Source organism: Lissotriton vulgaris, unplaced genomic scaffold (assembly GCF_964263255.1).
Source record: "Lissotriton vulgaris unplaced genomic scaffold, aLisVul1.2 SCAFFOLD_1644, whole genome shotgun sequence".
In the NCBI taxonomy this organism is placed as follows: Eukaryota; Metazoa; Chordata; class Amphibia; order Caudata; family Salamandridae; genus Lissotriton; species Lissotriton vulgaris.
Window position 1 is genome coordinate 139,054 of NW_028246115.1, and position 18,117 is coordinate 157,170.

At 47.4% G+C, this 18,117-nt stretch overlaps 1 protein-coding gene across 1 annotated transcript in view; it reads left to right on the forward strand.

The window, feature by feature from the left end:
- Positions 1 to 18,117, forward strand: part of NUP54 (nucleoporin 54) — a 232,520-nt gene that overhangs the window by 67,391 nt on the left and 147,012 nt on the right. The window contains exon 5 of the mRNA XM_086949277.1: positions 14,317 to 14,543. Coding sequence (XP_086805403.1) covers positions 14,317 to 14,543 — 227 coding nt within the window. The remainder of the gene's footprint in view (positions 1 to 14,316; positions 14,544 to 18,117) is intronic.

The following is an 18,117-nucleotide window of genomic DNA, read 5'->3' on the forward strand; positions in this document are numbered from 1 at the left end:
CACCCATATACATGAGAAACTATTTTTATCCTTAGAAGTGTGGAAGCATGAGGTAGTGTCATTTTTGCTGTTCCCCATAAATTCCCAAACTTTCTGTCACAGAAACATTAGGTAGTCCTGTTTTTACCCAAAATGTAACATTTGCAAGGCATATTGGTGAAGAAAAAGTGGAGGCTCCCACACAAGCCTCATTGCTCTGGACTCACTGGGTGTCTAGCTTTCAGAATTGTCTGAGATTTGGTTTCCCTGAGTGCCAGTTGACTCCAGGCCTAAATATAGCAGCTACCCACATCCAAAAACCTAACCTAATTTGAAGCTTTTTTCTTGTGCTTTCCACATTCAAATTCTTAGGCCGCTCATTTTCCTGGTTGTAGGTGCCACTCATGCTTGGGGGTACTGCTTTCATTGAAATAAGTGTGAGTATGGAAGTAGATTTATTTATTGAATTTCTCTACACTTTTGATTTCCTATTTTAAGTCCGTCTTCAGTAAACATGCTTTGAAAAAACATTAGGGTTTTGGTAATCCTGGATTTAGATAGGTGCAAATCCCCCTTATCCATAAACCCAGAGATTTAGGTACATTTAAAAAAAAGCCTAGCTTTCATTTGCCCTCAATGTTTATATTCCCTCTGTATATAAGCATTTATTTCTACTACAGATATGTACCTATAATGTGGATCGCTTTGTGTAAATGCGTAGAAAAAGTTTTTTAACACCAATTGATAACATTTATTTTAAGTACAACAGATTTTGAAAGCTGGAATTTATTTAATGCATCTTTAATCTACATATATTTACTTTCTTTATGCATCTATGTACCTTCCATGTACTTGGATCTATATATTACTTTTCTGCTAATTCAGCATATCTAATGCACTTCCCTATTTCTCACCCTATACCTCTCTCAATATATCTTCTACCTCAACTCTGACTCATCTCAAACCTCTGTCTACTTCTATTTCCAATGCACTACCCTATTTCTCACCCAATACCTCTATCAATATCTTTAATCTACATATACTTGCCTCCTTTATGCATCTATATACTTTCCATGTACTTATGGAGCTATATATTTATTACTTTTCTTCTAATTAAGCATATTCAATGCACTACCCTATTTCTCACCCTATACTTCTCTCAATATATCCTCTACCTCAACTTTGACTCATCTCAAATCTTTCTACTACTATGATCCCCCAAATAACCCTTTCTAGACTCCTCCCTACCCCGCCTTGCATCATCTCATACCTCTTTTACTATACAGTTCCCCCAAAACAAGCCTTTCTAAACCCTTCCCTCTGACTCTTTTCCTCCACATCCCTTTTACTCATCCCAAGCCTCCTCCTACTGCTAGGACCTCCGAAACAAAAAAATGACTAAATCCTTCCGTCTTCTATTCCTCCACTATCCTTTTCAAACCAAATAACTGAATATCATATCCACTCATAGTTCACTATACTGATCCCTTATAGGTTCCAGAGTAGAATGCTACTCACTGAAAAAACGCTTTAGCAAGCGCTATATAAATACAAACCTTTCCCTCTTCTATCCCTCCGCTACCCTTCTCAATCCAAATAACTGACTAACATATCCACCACTCAAATTACTTTCATACTTCACTATACTAACTCGCCTCTAAACCCCATCAGGGGTATCAAGCACTATATAAATACAGACCTTTTTTCCCTCTTCTACCCCTCAGCTATCCTTCTCAATCCAACTAACTAATATCCACCACTCAAATTACTTTCATATTTCACTATTTTAATTCAACACTAAACCTTTATGGGTTCCGGAGTAGCATGCTACTCACCAAACAAGCATTTGCAATGCAATAGGTCTCGCATTAGGAAAGTGTGAGCTATTGGTATTCTAAATGATAATTTTTTTCATATGTCTTGACTTTGAAAATATATAAATTAATAGCAATGTTATTCACAAAGCCAATAGCTTACACTTTCCTAATGCAAGTCCTATTGGCTATGGCAATGCTTGTTGGTAGCAAGCAAGGACAGTGCCGTTGTGGTGCTGAGTGATGCTGTTGAGGTGCTGAGTGATGTGGTTGGGCTGAGTGATTCGGTGGTGTATTAGAGTGATGCGGTGGTGTATTAGAGTGATACGGTGGTGTCCCAGAGTGATGCGGTGGTGTCCCAGAGTGATGCGGTGGTGTCCCAGAGTGATGCGGTGGTGTCCCAGAGTGATGCGGTGGTGTCCCAGAGTGATGCGGTGGTGTCCCAGAGTGATGCGGTGGTGTCCCAGAGTGATGCGGTGGTGTCCCCGAGTGATGCGGTGGTGTCCCCGAGTGATGCGGTGGTGTCTCCGAGTGATGCGGTGGTGTCCCCGAGTGATGCGGTGGTGTCCCCGAGTGATGCGGTGGTGTCCCCGAGTGATGCGGTGGTGTCCCCGAGTGATGCGGTGGTGTCCTAGAGTGATGTGGTGGTGTCTGTTAGAAATGTCGATTTCCGGTTGGCTGAGGCTTGCGCCAAAGCCAGGTAGAAACCACCATTCTACGTCAGGGCAAGGAAGTCACCCGCCAAGATAACCCCTGCTCACCCCCTTGGTAGCTTGGCACGAGCAGTCAGACTTATGTCAGAGGCGATGTGTAAAGCGTTTGCGCGCGCACCCAGCAACAACATCCAAGGCCCACCACAAAGGAAACAAGGTTATATATAAAAATAGCCTTTGTATTATACCAAAAACATTAGATAGTAAACACACACTTTACAATGTGCCACTGGCACCGGCAGAATTTACAGGGGATTATATACATGGGACAGGGCCACATGGACCACTGTCAGGAATAAGCACTTTTAGAACTAGCACTTGGTAGAATTAGCACTTTGTAGGAATTACGCTTAGCACATAGCACCTATAATAACTGTAGCACCAAATAGCAAATGTAGCACACAACTAGTAACCACTGATAAAAGGTAAGTACACACTACGCAACCCTAAACACCATAGGCAAATATTACGCAGGGAACCATGAGCTCACTAGCATAACTATACTAGGAAAAACAACCCCCTAAGCATAACAATACATTCAGAGGTATAGGCACAAAGACATTACACATGAATCAGAAATCACATTAGGCAGGTAATCACAATCGCACAAAAGATCACATAGGGCATAAACATGTACCCCACGCAAGGGCACAACACATGGAACTGTCCCCGTGCCAACTCAGCCTCTCAGGGGCTGAAACGCCCTGGTTTCAAAATGTTAGGGCAGGCTGCGCAGGCAGCCAAGGAAGGATTCAAGGCCTAAACGAAGCAGCTGCCCTCAAGTGCTGGGAAGCTGGGGATCTTCTCTGGGCTTTTCACGGAGACAATGGGGCCCAAAACACCATGGGAGCCTCGTGGGCTCTAAAGAGAAATGCCCCCTGAAGCCTCGTGGGCCCTTAATGCCGAAAATGCTGCCAACACGGGGGGGGGGGAGGGCGGCCCGCTGCCAGCCGGGGCCGCTCTACCACCCGAAATGCCCCTGAGACGTTAGTGGATGCTGGAGCCTCTCGGGCTTGAAATATCAGAATGCCCCCAAACGTTGGAATCCCCCCTCAGAGGACTCGGAAAACAAAGGCTTCCAAACTGCAGCGGCCCGCTCCCTGGGGCCGCTGAAGGACACAGGCACGGCCACCACTGGGCTTTGTGGGCCCTGAAAAATGCACCCGTTCTGCACAACTCACCGGAGTTCTTCGGCAGCACTCCTCCGGTCGGCGGCAGGGTAGGGGAAGGCTCCTCTTTGTCCCGGCTGCTAGTACACGCGGAGCTTCATCGGGGCAGCATGCGGGGCTCCGTTTCCCTCATAGGAGCCTCGCTGGGAAGTTCGTCTGTACTGCCTCTTCACCCAGGCCCCCTCCTGGGACCCAGGGCTTTAATGCGCACTGGCAGGGCTCTCCTCCTCACACGGGAGCCCTGCTCCCACCGCCAAGTTCGTTGCTTCCGTTTCCGTCCAGGCCCCGCCCACAACCAGACGGGCCGCGGCGGGGATCTCGTCGTTCTCTGGGCAAATGAGGGGTAGGCTCCCTCCGAATTGAGAACTATAAAGCAGGGTGGGCACCCGCTAGGACCAAAAAATACAAATGGGCACAAATGATAGCAAACACAAATACCGCAATGCGGGGTGGGCACCCGCTCAAGCGTTGCAGTGCTCAGAGGCAGGGTAGGCACCTGCTGGATAAACGGCACTTGCAGGGGAATCCCCACGGCGGGATTCCCTCGGTAGAGGAAGTAGCTCCTCGAAAATGAAGCGCTTTCAAGGCGCTAGGACTGAATGTCCCCAAAAGTCCAGGGAAAAAGTCCTTGGGATGCAGGCAAAAGGGGGGGCGGGCAAAGGCTGGGCCAGCTCACAGGGCCCCTCCAGGCAGGGAGACAGTCCCCAGTGGCGGTCCTCCCGGCGCCCAGCAGCAGCAGGTCCCCCTCAAGGTAGGATCAGGGAAGACCATTTTACTTGGGGTCCCAGCCCCTTTTTATACACTTAAATCCTTTGTCTCAGGGTGCAGGGTGGGGGAACACCAGTTGCAGCTGGCTTTGGAGCACTCTGATGTGCTCCGTCCCTCTTACCATTCACTGGCCAGGCTAGGGTCATCAGACGCACCACAGGGGGCGGAGCCAGCATTGTGTGGGGAAAGCCCAACCCTATTCAGGTGCCAGGCGCACTCCTCCCTCACATCAATTATGCAGATCTCTCCATACACCACCGGGGCAGACCCATCCTGACTCCTGGAGCCAGGCTCACCAGCCAGCTAATCACAAGCCAGACAGCCATTTCACATAAATTGCACAGACATGCCAACTTCTAGAAGTGGCACTTCCACACTAGACACAATAACGCCGCACACATCATTGTACAGCATTTAATCACACGAGTCCGCACATACCCAACTCGCCCCTGCACTCCCCACGCATCAGGAACTACCAGGGACACATACATTCCCAATGCATTCCTATGGGAGGGCAGGCAAACCTTACCACACGCACGCACTTTACCCTGGGACACAGTGGTAAAGTGGGCAGAAGCCAAAAATCACTAACACCAGGTCACAAGGTAAAAGCAAAAAGTTCAGGGGTGAACCTGCCAGAAGGGCCAAGTTCAACAGTGTCCTATAGTGATGTGTTGGTGTTCCTGAGTGATGTAGTGGTGTTGTGAGGCGTGCAGCGGTGTGTGGCGTGCAGCGGTGTGTGGCGTGCAGCGGTGTGTGGCGTGCAGCGGTGTGTGGCGTGCAGCGGTGTGTGGCGTGCAGCGGTGTGTTGCGTGCAGCGGTGTGTTGCGTGCAGCGGTGTGTTGCGTGCAGCGGTGTGTGGCGTGCAGCGGTGTGTGGCGTGCAGCGGTGTGTGGCGTGCAGCGGTGTGTGGCGTGCAGCGGTGTGTGGCGTGCAGCGGTGTGTGGCGTGCAGCGGTGTGTGGCGTGCAGCGGTGTGTGGCGTGCAGCGGTGTGTGGCGTGCAGCGGTGTGTGGCGTGCAGCGGTGTGTGGCGTGCAGCGGTGTGTGGCGTGCAGCGGTGTGTGGCGTGCAGCGGTGTGTGGCGTGCAGTGGTGTGTGGCGTGCAGTGGTGTGTGGCGTGCAGCAGTGTGTGGCTTGCAGCAGTGTGCGGCGTCCAGCAGTGTGCAGCAGTGTGTGGTGCAGCATGCAGCAGTGTGCAGCAGTGTGTGGCGTGCAGCAGTGTGTGGCGTGCAGCAGTGTGTGGTGTGCAGCAGTGTGAGTAATGCAGCAGTGTTGCGGCGTGTGTGCGGCGTGCAGCAATGTGAGGGGTTCAGCAGTGTGAGGCGTGAGGGTGAGAGGGTATGAAGGTGTGTGAGGGCATGAAGGTGTGTGAGGGTATGAAGGTGTGTGAGGGTGAGAGGGTATGAAGGTGTGTGAGGGTGAGAGGGTATGAAGGTGTGTGAGGGTGAGAGGGTATGAAGGTGTGTGAGGGTGAGAGGGTGATTGGGTGTGTGAGGGTGAGAGGGTATGACGGTGGGTGAGGGTGAGAGGGTATGACGGTGGGTGAGGGTGAGAGGGTATGACGGTGGGTGAGGGTGAGAGGGTATGAAGGTGGGTGATAGGGTATGAAGGTGTGTGAGGGTGAGAGGGTATGAAGGTGGGTGATAGGGTATGAAGGTGTGTGAGGGTGAGAGGGTATGAAGGTGTGTGAGGGTGAGAGGGTGTGTAAGGGTGAGTGGGGTTGTGCGAGTGTGGGGGTGTGAGGGTGATGAAGTCTGATGCAGAGGCCGATGGTGTTTGATGTGCATGCACCTGCCTCACGCGCCTTCCTCACATGAACTGTACGCGATCCGCAGTTTGGTAGACTTTTTGAACTGCTTACTATAATCTCGCCTATTTATCCCTAACGGGAATAAATGTTAATCTTTAACCGTCTTCTATCCCTCCGCTATCCTTCTCAATCCAAATAACTGACTAACCTATCCACCACTGAAATTACTTTCATATTTCAATATACTAATTCAACACTAATTCTTTATGGGTTCCGGAGTAGCGCACTACTCGCCGAAAAAGCGATCTGATGCCTCTACAGGGGTAGTAAGTGGTATATAAATGCAAATACAATACAATACACTACAAGGAAGCTGGGCTGGGCCACCTCTCTTGGTTTTGCGGCAGCTCCAGTGGAGGACAGAGCCTGAGACGTACTTTGGATTTCGTTGCGGTGGGCATTTGCCTGCCGTGGATTGTGTGCAGCCAACAAGGAAGGGGGCCGCTTGTAGATTACGGAGGGTACGGTCTTCTTGACCCTTGGTACAACCCAGTCCTATTACAATTATTTCATTATTACACTAACCCCTAAACATCAGGGATGGTTCCTTTATTTAGTCTCTGGCCTCACGGGTAAGTGGAAGACTACCACAGCATCCCAATTGGCCCCTGCAATGTCAGCCATGGACTGTTTCCTGAAGAGAGCAGCAGGGGTCCTTAACACCTTGGGTGCTAAGCTGATCCCCCTCCTGTGCTGATATTTGCTGAATCCCCTTTTACATGACGAGCTCAGGCATATCCAGCGCCCGTCATTCTGCCCGGACTTGGGAAGTTGGTTACTTACCCTGGTAGTGGCCTAGGGGCTGGGACTAAACACACATGCTCGATGGTGGGCGCCAAGGCGAAATGCCTTAGGAGGATCCCCTAACCTCAAACCATCCAGGAACAGGAGTTTTTATCAAAAGACAAGATAGGAGGGCCAAGAAAGAGCAGCGATTGGGACTGTGTGATCATTAACTTTAATCAGCTCCACGTAGTAGAGAGAATTCTCCATGTGGTTAATGCTTATGTTTCCACAGGCCCAGCCACCTCGATAATGGCCCTTCCTCTTGGCTTCTTTTATAGACCAAGGTTCCTGGCACTAACACAAAATCAACCTTTCCAGAGGAGACTTTTGAGCACTGCATCCTATGAGCGGCATCCGGCTTTGTCGCCTGTTTTAACCTTCAACGCTTTGCCCCCTTGGGCCTCCTTGATGACTATGATTGACTGGGAAGACCGGTGCCCCTGCTTCCTGTGTCGTTTTCCCCATGCCCGGATCGCATAAACCAAGGGGTACGAGAAACCTTAGGCCATCATTCCAGGGATACAACACACTTCTCCCTTATCTCCTGGAACATAGCCGTTTAGTAAGCAAGTTCCAAGTCCCAGAGTGGCGTAGCTTCGTCCAGACGTTTGACATTATTTGCTTGCAGGAGACTAGGGCTGTGGACAATCTTTTTGTTGGTAGGGTAAAAAACTTTCTTTGCCCCTGCAAGTCCGTCCAGCTCCGGTCAATCTAAGGGGGGACTTGTGGTTAATGCCTCTCTTAGTCTAAAATATGGAATAGCTGAACTCAAGACTGATAATCAATGCCTGCAGGCCTTGCTCTTCTCACGAGGGTCTAGATGTCTGTTGCTCTTAAATATTTATAATGCTGTTTCCTCCTATCCTGAGACATGTAACATAGCACTGTTAAGTAAATTTCTATACGACTTTAGTACCTCTACAAGCTACACCCCTAACACTGTGCTGGTAGGTGATTTCATTGTTCACCCTGGCGGGGATCCGAAAACCCAGGGTTTAGGGGTTTCTGACTGTCCACACCATCCAGGAGGGCATTTTGAACATCACAGGCAGGGAGATCCTGTTAATGCCCTAATATAAGATTTTGATCTACACTCTGCAATGGATATGCTGGACCCCGCACAGAGCACTCACACCAACCTTTAAAGGCCATGGTAATGACTTGTTTATGGACTTTATACTTGTCTCCATCCCTCCATTCCATATAATTTCACAATCAACACAAGTATTTACAGTGACCATAACACTCTGTGTCTTAAAACCAGATGGATTTTTCTCGGTCTTAAGAAGGGAATTAGGGGTGGAGGTGCCCTTCAGCCCACAGACTGGGGCAGGAGGCTTAAATGGGCACAGATTACTGCAGGCCCTTTTCGCGAGTCATTTTTAGCCAATAGCCAAGATGAAATCCAGATCTGTCTGGCGGCCCAGTGGCATTCGGACGCACAAGGGGTTAATGCTTTTGAATCAATTTCCTGCTCCATTGCTGATCTACGGTCGATCCCCGCCCTGAACAACCGAGTCAGGGCCCAAGATGGTGATTTATATCCTGTTCTCGTGAGGCTAGGTCCCTTAAGGCGGCCTTGCATGCCGTCCCAAAAGACAAAGGTCTAGTCAGAACCTGTAGAATACAAAATAAAACTGCCCTTAAAAACGTAAAGAAACCTTGAAGGAGGAGGCCTGGGGAATACTAATGGAGCCTAGTACCATTAGGAACAGCACTAAGTTTTGGGGCATCATCAACAGCCCAATCCTGGGAGGGGACTGCTAGTGCTCTCGATGCGCACATTACAGAGGATGACTGGGTCGGTCATTATGAGGGTATGTTTGGGTGTACTAAGGCCCAGATCTTAGCATTTACAGGAACATATGAAAGGTCTTTGCTAACCGTCTCTGAGAAAGAGGTGAGGATGGGAATAGCGAGCATGCGCGAAACAAGACCCCCTGTCTGGACAACATTCTGCCCAACCTTTACATGTCCAACATGGAGTTCTGGGCCCTGGTGCTTACCGCTGTTATTAATGCGGCTGTTGTGGCTGGTTGCCTGGCTTCATGGGCCACCTCTACCATTGTTCACGTTATTAAAAAAGGGAATAGAGAGAGCACACACTGCTATAGGCCCATTTCCCTGTTGGAATCTGTGGTCAAGGTGGTTGGACGAATCCTGTTAGATAGACTATCCACCTGGGCTGCAGGGAGCAACATTTTGTCAGACACTCCATACGTGTTTCGTTCCGGTCGCTAAACTATAGAGCAATGTCTGAACCTCTTCCTGATAGTTTACAAGTACACAGTTACGTGCTCTGGTACTGTTTTTCTTGGCCTTTATGGACCACTCTTTCGCATTTGATTGCATAAAATGAGGCAGGCTGTGGCAGACCCTGCTCTTTTGGGGGGCGGACAAGGAAATAGTCCTTTTCCTGTGGGACCTTTACCTAGATACCAGGGCGGCTGTGCGTTACTCTGGAAGCATGAAGGCCTCACGCTTGTTCCCTATCAGGAGAGGGGTAAGGCAGGGTTGTATCCTGGCCCCATTCCTATTCAATATATACATAAATGGTCTAGAGAAGACCCTCATAGAGACCAGGGTGGATTTTCCGCAGGCAGGAAGTCATAGTTTTCCCGTCCTGCTGTATGCAGACAACGCCGTCCTGATGGCCAGGACAAAACGGGGGCTACAAACGTTAATTAACTCCTTTGTTCAGTTTATGGTGGAGCAGGACCTCATGGTTAAGAACTCTAAAACTTATATCATTCAAATAGGGGCCCACCCGAGTAGGCCATATACCTTATGGTAGGGTAAACTACAGTCCCAAGAACGAGAGTTTGCTCTTATCTAGGAGTTCCATTGGACGAGAAAGTGAAATGGGGGCCCCAATTCACTTGCAAGAGAAACATTCTCTCCAGAGGGATCGCAGCCATATTTAATTTTACAATTGACTGGGGAAAAGGCCTGTGGGAGCACTATCAAATCTATATAGTGCCAAGTGTCTCTCTAAGGTATTAAATGGCAGTGAAATCTGAGACTATACTAACACAGAGTACTTTCAAATTGTGGAAAAGTTCTTGAGATGGTTCCTATCGGTCCCTGCAGGCACCCCTTCATTCATAATACATTAAGAGACTGGCATGAAATACATTACTGATATGACAGCTAGAGGTGGGTGAAATTTGCGTAATCGCGCTCCGCAAAACGGTTAAAAATCTCTGCGAGCACGCAGAGTTCAGCGAACACGCCGAATTGTTTGTTCTGCCCGTTCGCGATGCTGTTTTCCTGTTCGCAAACACTGTTTGCGTGCTCGGGGGAAATATCTTGTTAACACGCATTTTGAAAGTGCAAACAAGCAAAAAATTCCGCAAAGCCGTGGATCGCGGTATTTTTGGCAATTCCGCGGAAAGCAAAATTACCCAAATTCTGCAAGCTGAACGGAATTTGCCGCCCAGGCCTAATGATAGAGATACGCCCTGTCTCATTATGGTTAAAAATTTGGGCCGGTGAGGGGACAACATTAAACAACCTCATTTTAAACAATTGTCTGGCCCTTGATCCCGCCTCGCGGATATCATGGTTGAAGTGTATTGAAGACTCCTTAACGGACGTGGGGAGGCGTGATCTTTCACTAACCTGGACCGGATAACCAAGAGTGACATGAACTTCATAAAGGCGAGCTTCATGGAGAAGAGGGTTATGGCAAGGGAAGAGAGGCAGCTCCTAAAGCCTAGTGTACACCATTTTCATCATGTTAAAAACTACCAAGGCGGCAGAGCCTTACCTACTGGGATTCATAAATTTGCATGATAGATTCTTGCTCACGAGGTTCGGGTTCACCTTTTCCATCTCCTTCTTGCTCATCCTAGAGGCTGTATCAAGGGCCAAACCCTGCTGTCCTGTGGCTGCGATGGCCAATCTCCACAGGACATGACTCATGTTATGATGTTTTGTAGTTTTTATGAAGCCCCTAAACAGTCTTTCATAATCCCAATCTTGAAAAGAGCTAATTTTACGCAAGCACGTCCTGCTTTTATTTATCTACAAATGTTGACAGGTAGCACTGTGTTCTATGTACTTGAATTTTTAAAACCTGCTATCCGAGTTAGATTTAGATTTGAGTAACTAGCCTGTTCCCCATAATCGTACCACTTGCAAAGCCCATGGTGTTTTGTTCTTTATTGATGTACGATTTATGTAATGCGTAGTCCATGGTCTGCTTGTATTTCCAATGACACTAGTTCTTTTAATCTACCCGCTGTGCCGGGTTTGGTCTGTTTTTATTTCCATTCGATTTCTTATGGGATATTATATTTATTGTGTGCTTTTATTATTTGAAACCGGAAAAAAAAATTATTGATGATGATGACTGTGCCAGAGTGATGAAATTATGCTTTGGTTGCGATTTTTTTTATTTTTATGTTTTTTGTACTATGAATTAACTTTCCAAGATGGTGGGTACCCATCTCGGTGCAGTAAATTAAAACGTATGAAAGTGTATTATAGAGAAAAGAGCTGACGCAGTGCAAATTGAAGCTGCTTGCACCTTAAAAAAAAGTGCAAAAAAAGTGGGAGGGATTGGACTGAAATGTCAAAATCTTACTTCATGCATGATTTGTTGGTAGCACTCTAGGAAGGTGAGTGAGGTATGAGGTGACACCAGAGAAATTATAATTCAGGTACATTCATATTTTAGGTAATATACTGGTGTTCTTTTTAATGATGGGGTTTGTAATAATCCAAGATAATCGAGATACAGAAGGTTGTTGTGAGAAAGTGCCTCTTTAGACGTGGTTAGCCCCTACTTTGTGGCCGTTATTGATGCGGTTTTGTTTGTAGTTCATCGGATCCCTGTCAGCTAGGTCCCCTGTCCCAGTGCTTCTTCCCGAAGAACTATTCTACAAATGGTCCTTCAGTTCCCCTGTAAGCTCCTAGTAAATGGTACCTGGGTACAAGGGCATTGGTACTGAAGAACGTCCCCTAGGACTCCTCACCTGGGCCATAAAGACTGCCACTGCAGCTTGCATGGCATGGTGAAGACTAAATAACCAAGTCGTCATGGCACACTGCCTGTGTGCCATGCCAACTAGCACTGCCTAAGATATAGATAAGCCACCCCTCGAGCAGTCTTTACCAGTCCTATGGCTAGGTGCACTATATCCCAGGTGTGGGCATAGCCGTATGAGCAGATATACCCTTACAATATTGGGGACTATTTCTTAATGTTTTAAGTGCCAGGGAAGCCATAGAGAGTACATAGGCTGGAAACTCAACAACGTGAGTTGCACAGCACCATGATGGCTTCACTGAACACAAGAGTATTTGGTACCCAACTACTCTCAATAAACCCACACTGATGCCAGTGTGGGATTTATCAAACTATGTACATAGAGGGCATCTCAAAGGTGCCCCCTGAAAAACTACCAACTCTGGTGTGTTCACAGACTGGCTGTGGGCAGCCTGGCACCAGCAGACCTGTTTCTGGACCCCTGGGATGAGAGCTTCTGCCCATGTTCAGGTGGCCCACTGATCTAAGCAAACACAAGGAGATGATGGATGGAGCGCTGAAACTTTTCAGACACTCACCCCCAGTCACAGATCTGGGTTGAATCCATCATCCTTCTTTAGCTCATTTAGCTACCTCAGTTCAGACCCAGCTATATACAAATCAGTCTTGACCCTGTGTGTCATGGGAACAGTCCAGCCCGAACTGCCAAGCCAGGTCTTGCCTGAACCGGAAAAAAGCATCCTGGGACCGATCTAGAACAGGTTCGCAAGCGATCCTTACCTCAAGCCCAGCATTGGCTGACCCCTCCTGGACTCGACAACTACACCTGCAGCCTGAATCCAGAGGCTCCCCCTTACAGCAACCGACTCTGGTAAGAAGACTCCGACTTCTTAAGGCACCCCTGCACCTGAAGTCACTGAGCCTTTGTGAGCCGAATCGACTGTGCCTCTATGACCCCCTACAACTCTGCTGTGGTGGTCTCCCTCCTGCAACCTCCGATGCGACACCTGCTGCCTGTATGTCTGAAGCAAGTTCTGCATTAAAAAGTATTGGGCGTCCGACGCTGAATTTGCACCCTGCACCTGGCTGCCCCCTGCCGCTGGTGGTGTATGTTTGGGGCTGCTTTGTGGCCCTCCTTGTACTTGCTCTAACCCTCAAAGCTTGGCCTCTTTGACCGATTTACCTTTCTGCAAACAGTGTAGCTTCGAGCATCCCTAGTCTCCATTGAAACGCATTGGGCTGAACTCCGATATTGACCTCCGCACCCGGCCGCCCTGTGCTGTTGGTGGTGCAGTTTTGGTACTCACCTGACCCTTGCTTTTTGCTGACGTTGGGTCCTGAAGACTGAATTTGTAAGTTGGATACTTACCTGTATAACTGCATTATTGTTTTCTTCTGTAGGATAACATTGAACTCTTTGGAAATTGCACTGTCGACTTTTGAACAGGAACGTATTTTTCCTGAAAGACCTAATTAACTTTTTGCGAAGATCTTGGCAAGCAAAAATAGGTCCGCAGTATTTTAAAAAAACAAAAAAAGGAAAAAAATTATATTATGGATTTTTAGTTAAAGATTGGTAATTGCCTAAGCTTTATGGGAAAAGGGAGTTGTGCAATCCGGAATCTGGCTACTGGAAGTATCAATTAGTTGAAGATCCAAGTGACTGCATGAGTCGGGCAGATCTCCAGTTTTGTGAGCCGTGGATCACACAGCTGTGCAGTGAAAGCTGGCTTGAAGGTGTGTAAAATGGCTTAGATGCACGGTCATATGTTTTGAACTTTCGAGTAGATGAAAGCTGCAGGCACTGACCCAGAATGCAGGTTGCATGATGTACTGGTGCACTGGAGCAAAGACATTTTCTAAACTTGTAATTGAGGTGGGGGATGTGTGAGCGCAAGCAGGAAGATGTAGCCTAGTTGGGCAGAGTTGAGAACTTGAGAATCAGTTTGTTAGAAGCGAGGAGCTTATGGTGTTTATATTACATGTGTAAATTGCAATTCAGATTTCAATTAATCTTAAAAATGTGTACAATTTCAAATTCGATTGTCTGGATGACTGGGTTTAAGAATAAAGCAAGTTGCATGAGTATAATTCACATGGATCATTTACTGAATTGTAATGCAGGGTTAGCGCTGTGTGGGGAAGGACACATCAGCTGCTTGATTGTTCATTCCATTTGCCATATGGGAACTTTGCGTCTTCAGGCAGTGTTATTAAACCTTTTCACCTTTTCAAAGAAGCAGGTCTATGTTCTTATTTTAACTCTTTTTGTGTTTCATTCAGGTTTAGGCACTTTATTCAATCAGCTGGGTGGTAATCAAGCCCAATCCAATCAGCTCATAAACACAGCGAGTGCTCTGTCCGCACCCACGTTATTGGGAGATGAGAGAGATGCCATTCTAGCAAAATGGAACCAGCTTCAAGCCTTCTGGGGGACAGGCAAGGGATACTTCAACAACAATATCCCACCAGTGGACTTTACGCAGGAAAATCCATTTTGTAGGTTTAAGGTATGATAACTTTCTTAATTATATCTACATTGCTAAAAAAAGAGTTCACTCCTCTGCTGTCTGTTTTATTATCATTTTCCATTCCACTTTATCAGTTTTTGTTCTTATACAACAGCAAAACTTGGTTCAGGATTTTCCAAACAAAACACTCAACCATATCCTAACAACGCTGAATGCTGCTTCATGTCTGTTGCCTAGAAGTGCAAAATTAACTTCAAAACTATGTATGCTCATGACAGAGGAGTCCATCACTCTGATCATCTCGCCAATATGAAGATTTATTTGATAGCACTCCCTAAATCAATAGATAATTCCTATTTTAGGGTTTGTCTCGTGAATCAGAAGAAATTAAACTGTGATATTTTGTCCAAGTTATTCAGTCCTTGGGTGAGGTGAAATTGCTTTCTGCAGTGAGTGGTCTTTCACAGTCTTGTAGAAGTATTGAGAAGATGGCTAAATATTTTCTTGCTCACCAGTGTCCAGAAATGCAGTTAATGTGCCACTCATTACATTTTGAAGCCCTCGTCAACTTCAAGTCCAAAATTTGAAACTCTCTTGTCAACTCAACAGGCCAGTCTCTTTAGCCTGCCATTCTGCCACCTCTGGTAGGGTCCACCTTCGCCTCCATTCCCACTTGTGGAGACTGATCTGACAAGCAACCTAAAAGAACAGAATTCTGGTACAAGCACTAAACTTGGTAATTGCTCACAGATGTGGCAAAAATGGAGCCCTGTGAGTTGAAAGGGTTGCCAAAGAGTACACAGTAGTCAGACTAGTTAATGAAGGCGTATAGGGAGGGGAAGTGGGAGACATCAAGTTTCAATTGTTGGCTGAAGGAACATTGTAACTCAGAAAATAAATAGTGATGTGATCACTTATTTTACCAGTGTGGAAGCTGTTTTTAGGATCAAACTTTTGCCTAAACAGAGTTCTTACCTAAATAGAGCCTCTTTATAAATCTGCAATAAATGGGGTCCTTTCATATTCTGAGCCTGGTATAATCGGAAAGTGGCCTCATTAGACAGACATAATGTTATGTTAATAACAACTTCTAAAGCGCACAGGCACCCAAGGGCTTCATGGCGCTGAGCGCGAGGAATGTTGCCGGCGGATAACTTATTCAAATGCTTGCTTGAACAGCCAGGTCTTTAAGGCTCTCCTGAACACCATAGGATTGTCACTGCTCCTAATTGTCAAAGGGAGGGAATTCCAAACTTTTTGGGCAAGGTAGGCGAAGCGACAACCACCTTGTCGCTTCCGTTTGAAGGAGGGGATTGTGAGCAAGTAAAGATGAGCTGAGCGGAGATTTCGGGTGGGCACATATTTCACGATCATGCTGTTGATGAACCTGGGACTTTTACCATGAAGGGCTTTAAAGGCCAAACAGCCGGACTTGAAGGCAACCCGTTGGTCTATAGGTAACCAATGGAGATCAGACAGCAGCGGTCTTGCCGATAGCCATTTAGGTTGTTTGTGAAATAGTCTGGCCGCTTGATTCTGAACAATTTGCAGGCTACTTGTTAAGAATGCAGGTAAGCCCAGGTAGATGGAATTCGAAAAATCCAGCCGTGAAAGGACCAAAGCAAGCGCCACCTGTATGAGAGCCGAATGGGTCAGCAGGTGGGGTATTTTTTTGATTTTACGCAATTGATGGAAGCTGGAGGAGATCGCAGCTCCCACCTGTCCTCGAAGTGAGAGATCTGTGTTGATGATGATCCAGAGACTTTTCACCAAGGGAGAGGACAAGGGAGGTGGCCCTAATTCTGTCGGCCAGAAGTGTGGGCCACAACTGGCCTCGCTTTTCCCCGGAAGAACCAACTCTGTCTTACCTGGGTTGAGTTTGAGGTGGTTCTGATCCATCCACCGCTGGATGTGCAGCATGGTGGCCTGAAATTCAGTGACAGTCCAGGGAGTTCAGTGGGAATATTAGTTGCAGATCGTCTGCATAATTTTTTTTTTTGTAAATCTTTTTATTATTTTAAAAACAAAAAGGAATAGACATATCGGGTGCCATACATTCCGGTACAATAATGAGGTGAACAGGCAGAAAACAGGATGTATACAAGAAAATGCAAAAAGAGACGCCTACGCTTACGTGTGAGAAGCAGGATATACAATAGTACAATATATGATCCACATTAAGCGCAAGTCCTCAGAGCATGTCTACCGAAAACAGTCAGAATAATAACTGAAGCATGATCACCAGATATTAGAAGACGATCGAAGTCAGGATATTCCACCAACTATACTTATAAAGAAAAGTGAAGAGAGAGTGAAGAAAAAGAAACCATAAAACAAGAACCAAGACAAAATTAAACAAAATCCCCCACCCTGCACCCCTGCATGTGGCTATTGCCTAACCCAAACTACTAGTGTGCCTGTTGCCCCAACTAACTAAGTTCTAAAAGTAGAAAGAGAAAGTGGAGGGGGGCATATTCATACATGCCCCCGGTCCTCCCCCTCCTCCCCGCCAGAGCCAAGAATCCCCAAACTAAGGTCAAGAAGTCTATTAAGCCGCATATACGTATCGCAACAGGGGAGACTTTAAACACCGCCCAACCTCCCGAACGCATCGTGATAGCAAACCCCATGTCCAGCAAGACTTGATGCTAAACCCAGTCGCTCAGTCTCATCCTTGACCCGTCCGATCAGACGTGCGAGCCCCTTCCGGACAAACTGTCGCCTCCGCAGGATAGTCCGAACCTGAGAAAGAAGTATCGAAGTTCAAATCGAGATGTAGCATAGAGATGAAAACGCTGAGAACACCATCAAGTCCAGAAACTCTCCTCGCCATTATGTACTCCCAGCTTCGTTTCGTCCGCCATCTTAGTGGTACCGATATACAGGGGAGAGACGCGGTTTCCAGCCAACAACAGTTCCCATCAAAGGACTCCGGAAAGGGAGAACCTAGCAGTCTTTCCTTAAACGGCAACGGTCGTAGGCCAGACAATCCATTCACAGCATCGAGCACGCTTCCATCAACCAAAACATTCTTCTGAGGCCCCAACACCTCCCACAGTTCGGGGTCTGCTCCTTTCAACGACGTGGCCATCTTGGGGGTCCCGAGTGGTTTCATTACTTGGAGTGGAGTAGGGTCTGGTCCACTCCGCCCGATTTCAGACAAACGCTCCATCAATTTGTGAATGTGGGCTTCAACACGATCATGAAGTGACCCAATGGCTACCAGCACAGTTCGTAGTGACGGGTCACTCTCAGTCCACTCCACCACTCCTCGGTCGGTCTCAGTCATGTTCACGGCCCCAGAGAGCCCGGTCTCCCCGGGGGGGACAGATCAATGTGGAATGGACAACGGTACAGGGGGACTTATTGATCGGTTCAATATCAATCTGGACTCCGCTACCGCAGGTGGAGATCTCAACCCAGCGAGCACCGGTGGGGCCAGACCGGGCCACCGGGCCAGGGACCCCCGCCCACCGCTTCAGATGTGCATAGTCACCCCTCCTTCGATGTTACTGACTCAGCCAATCGTCGTCAACTTAGGTCCAAAAAGCTTCCACTTCGGTAGACCGGACCCTGTTCCACGATCACAGCTGATGTTGTTCAACCGAGACCC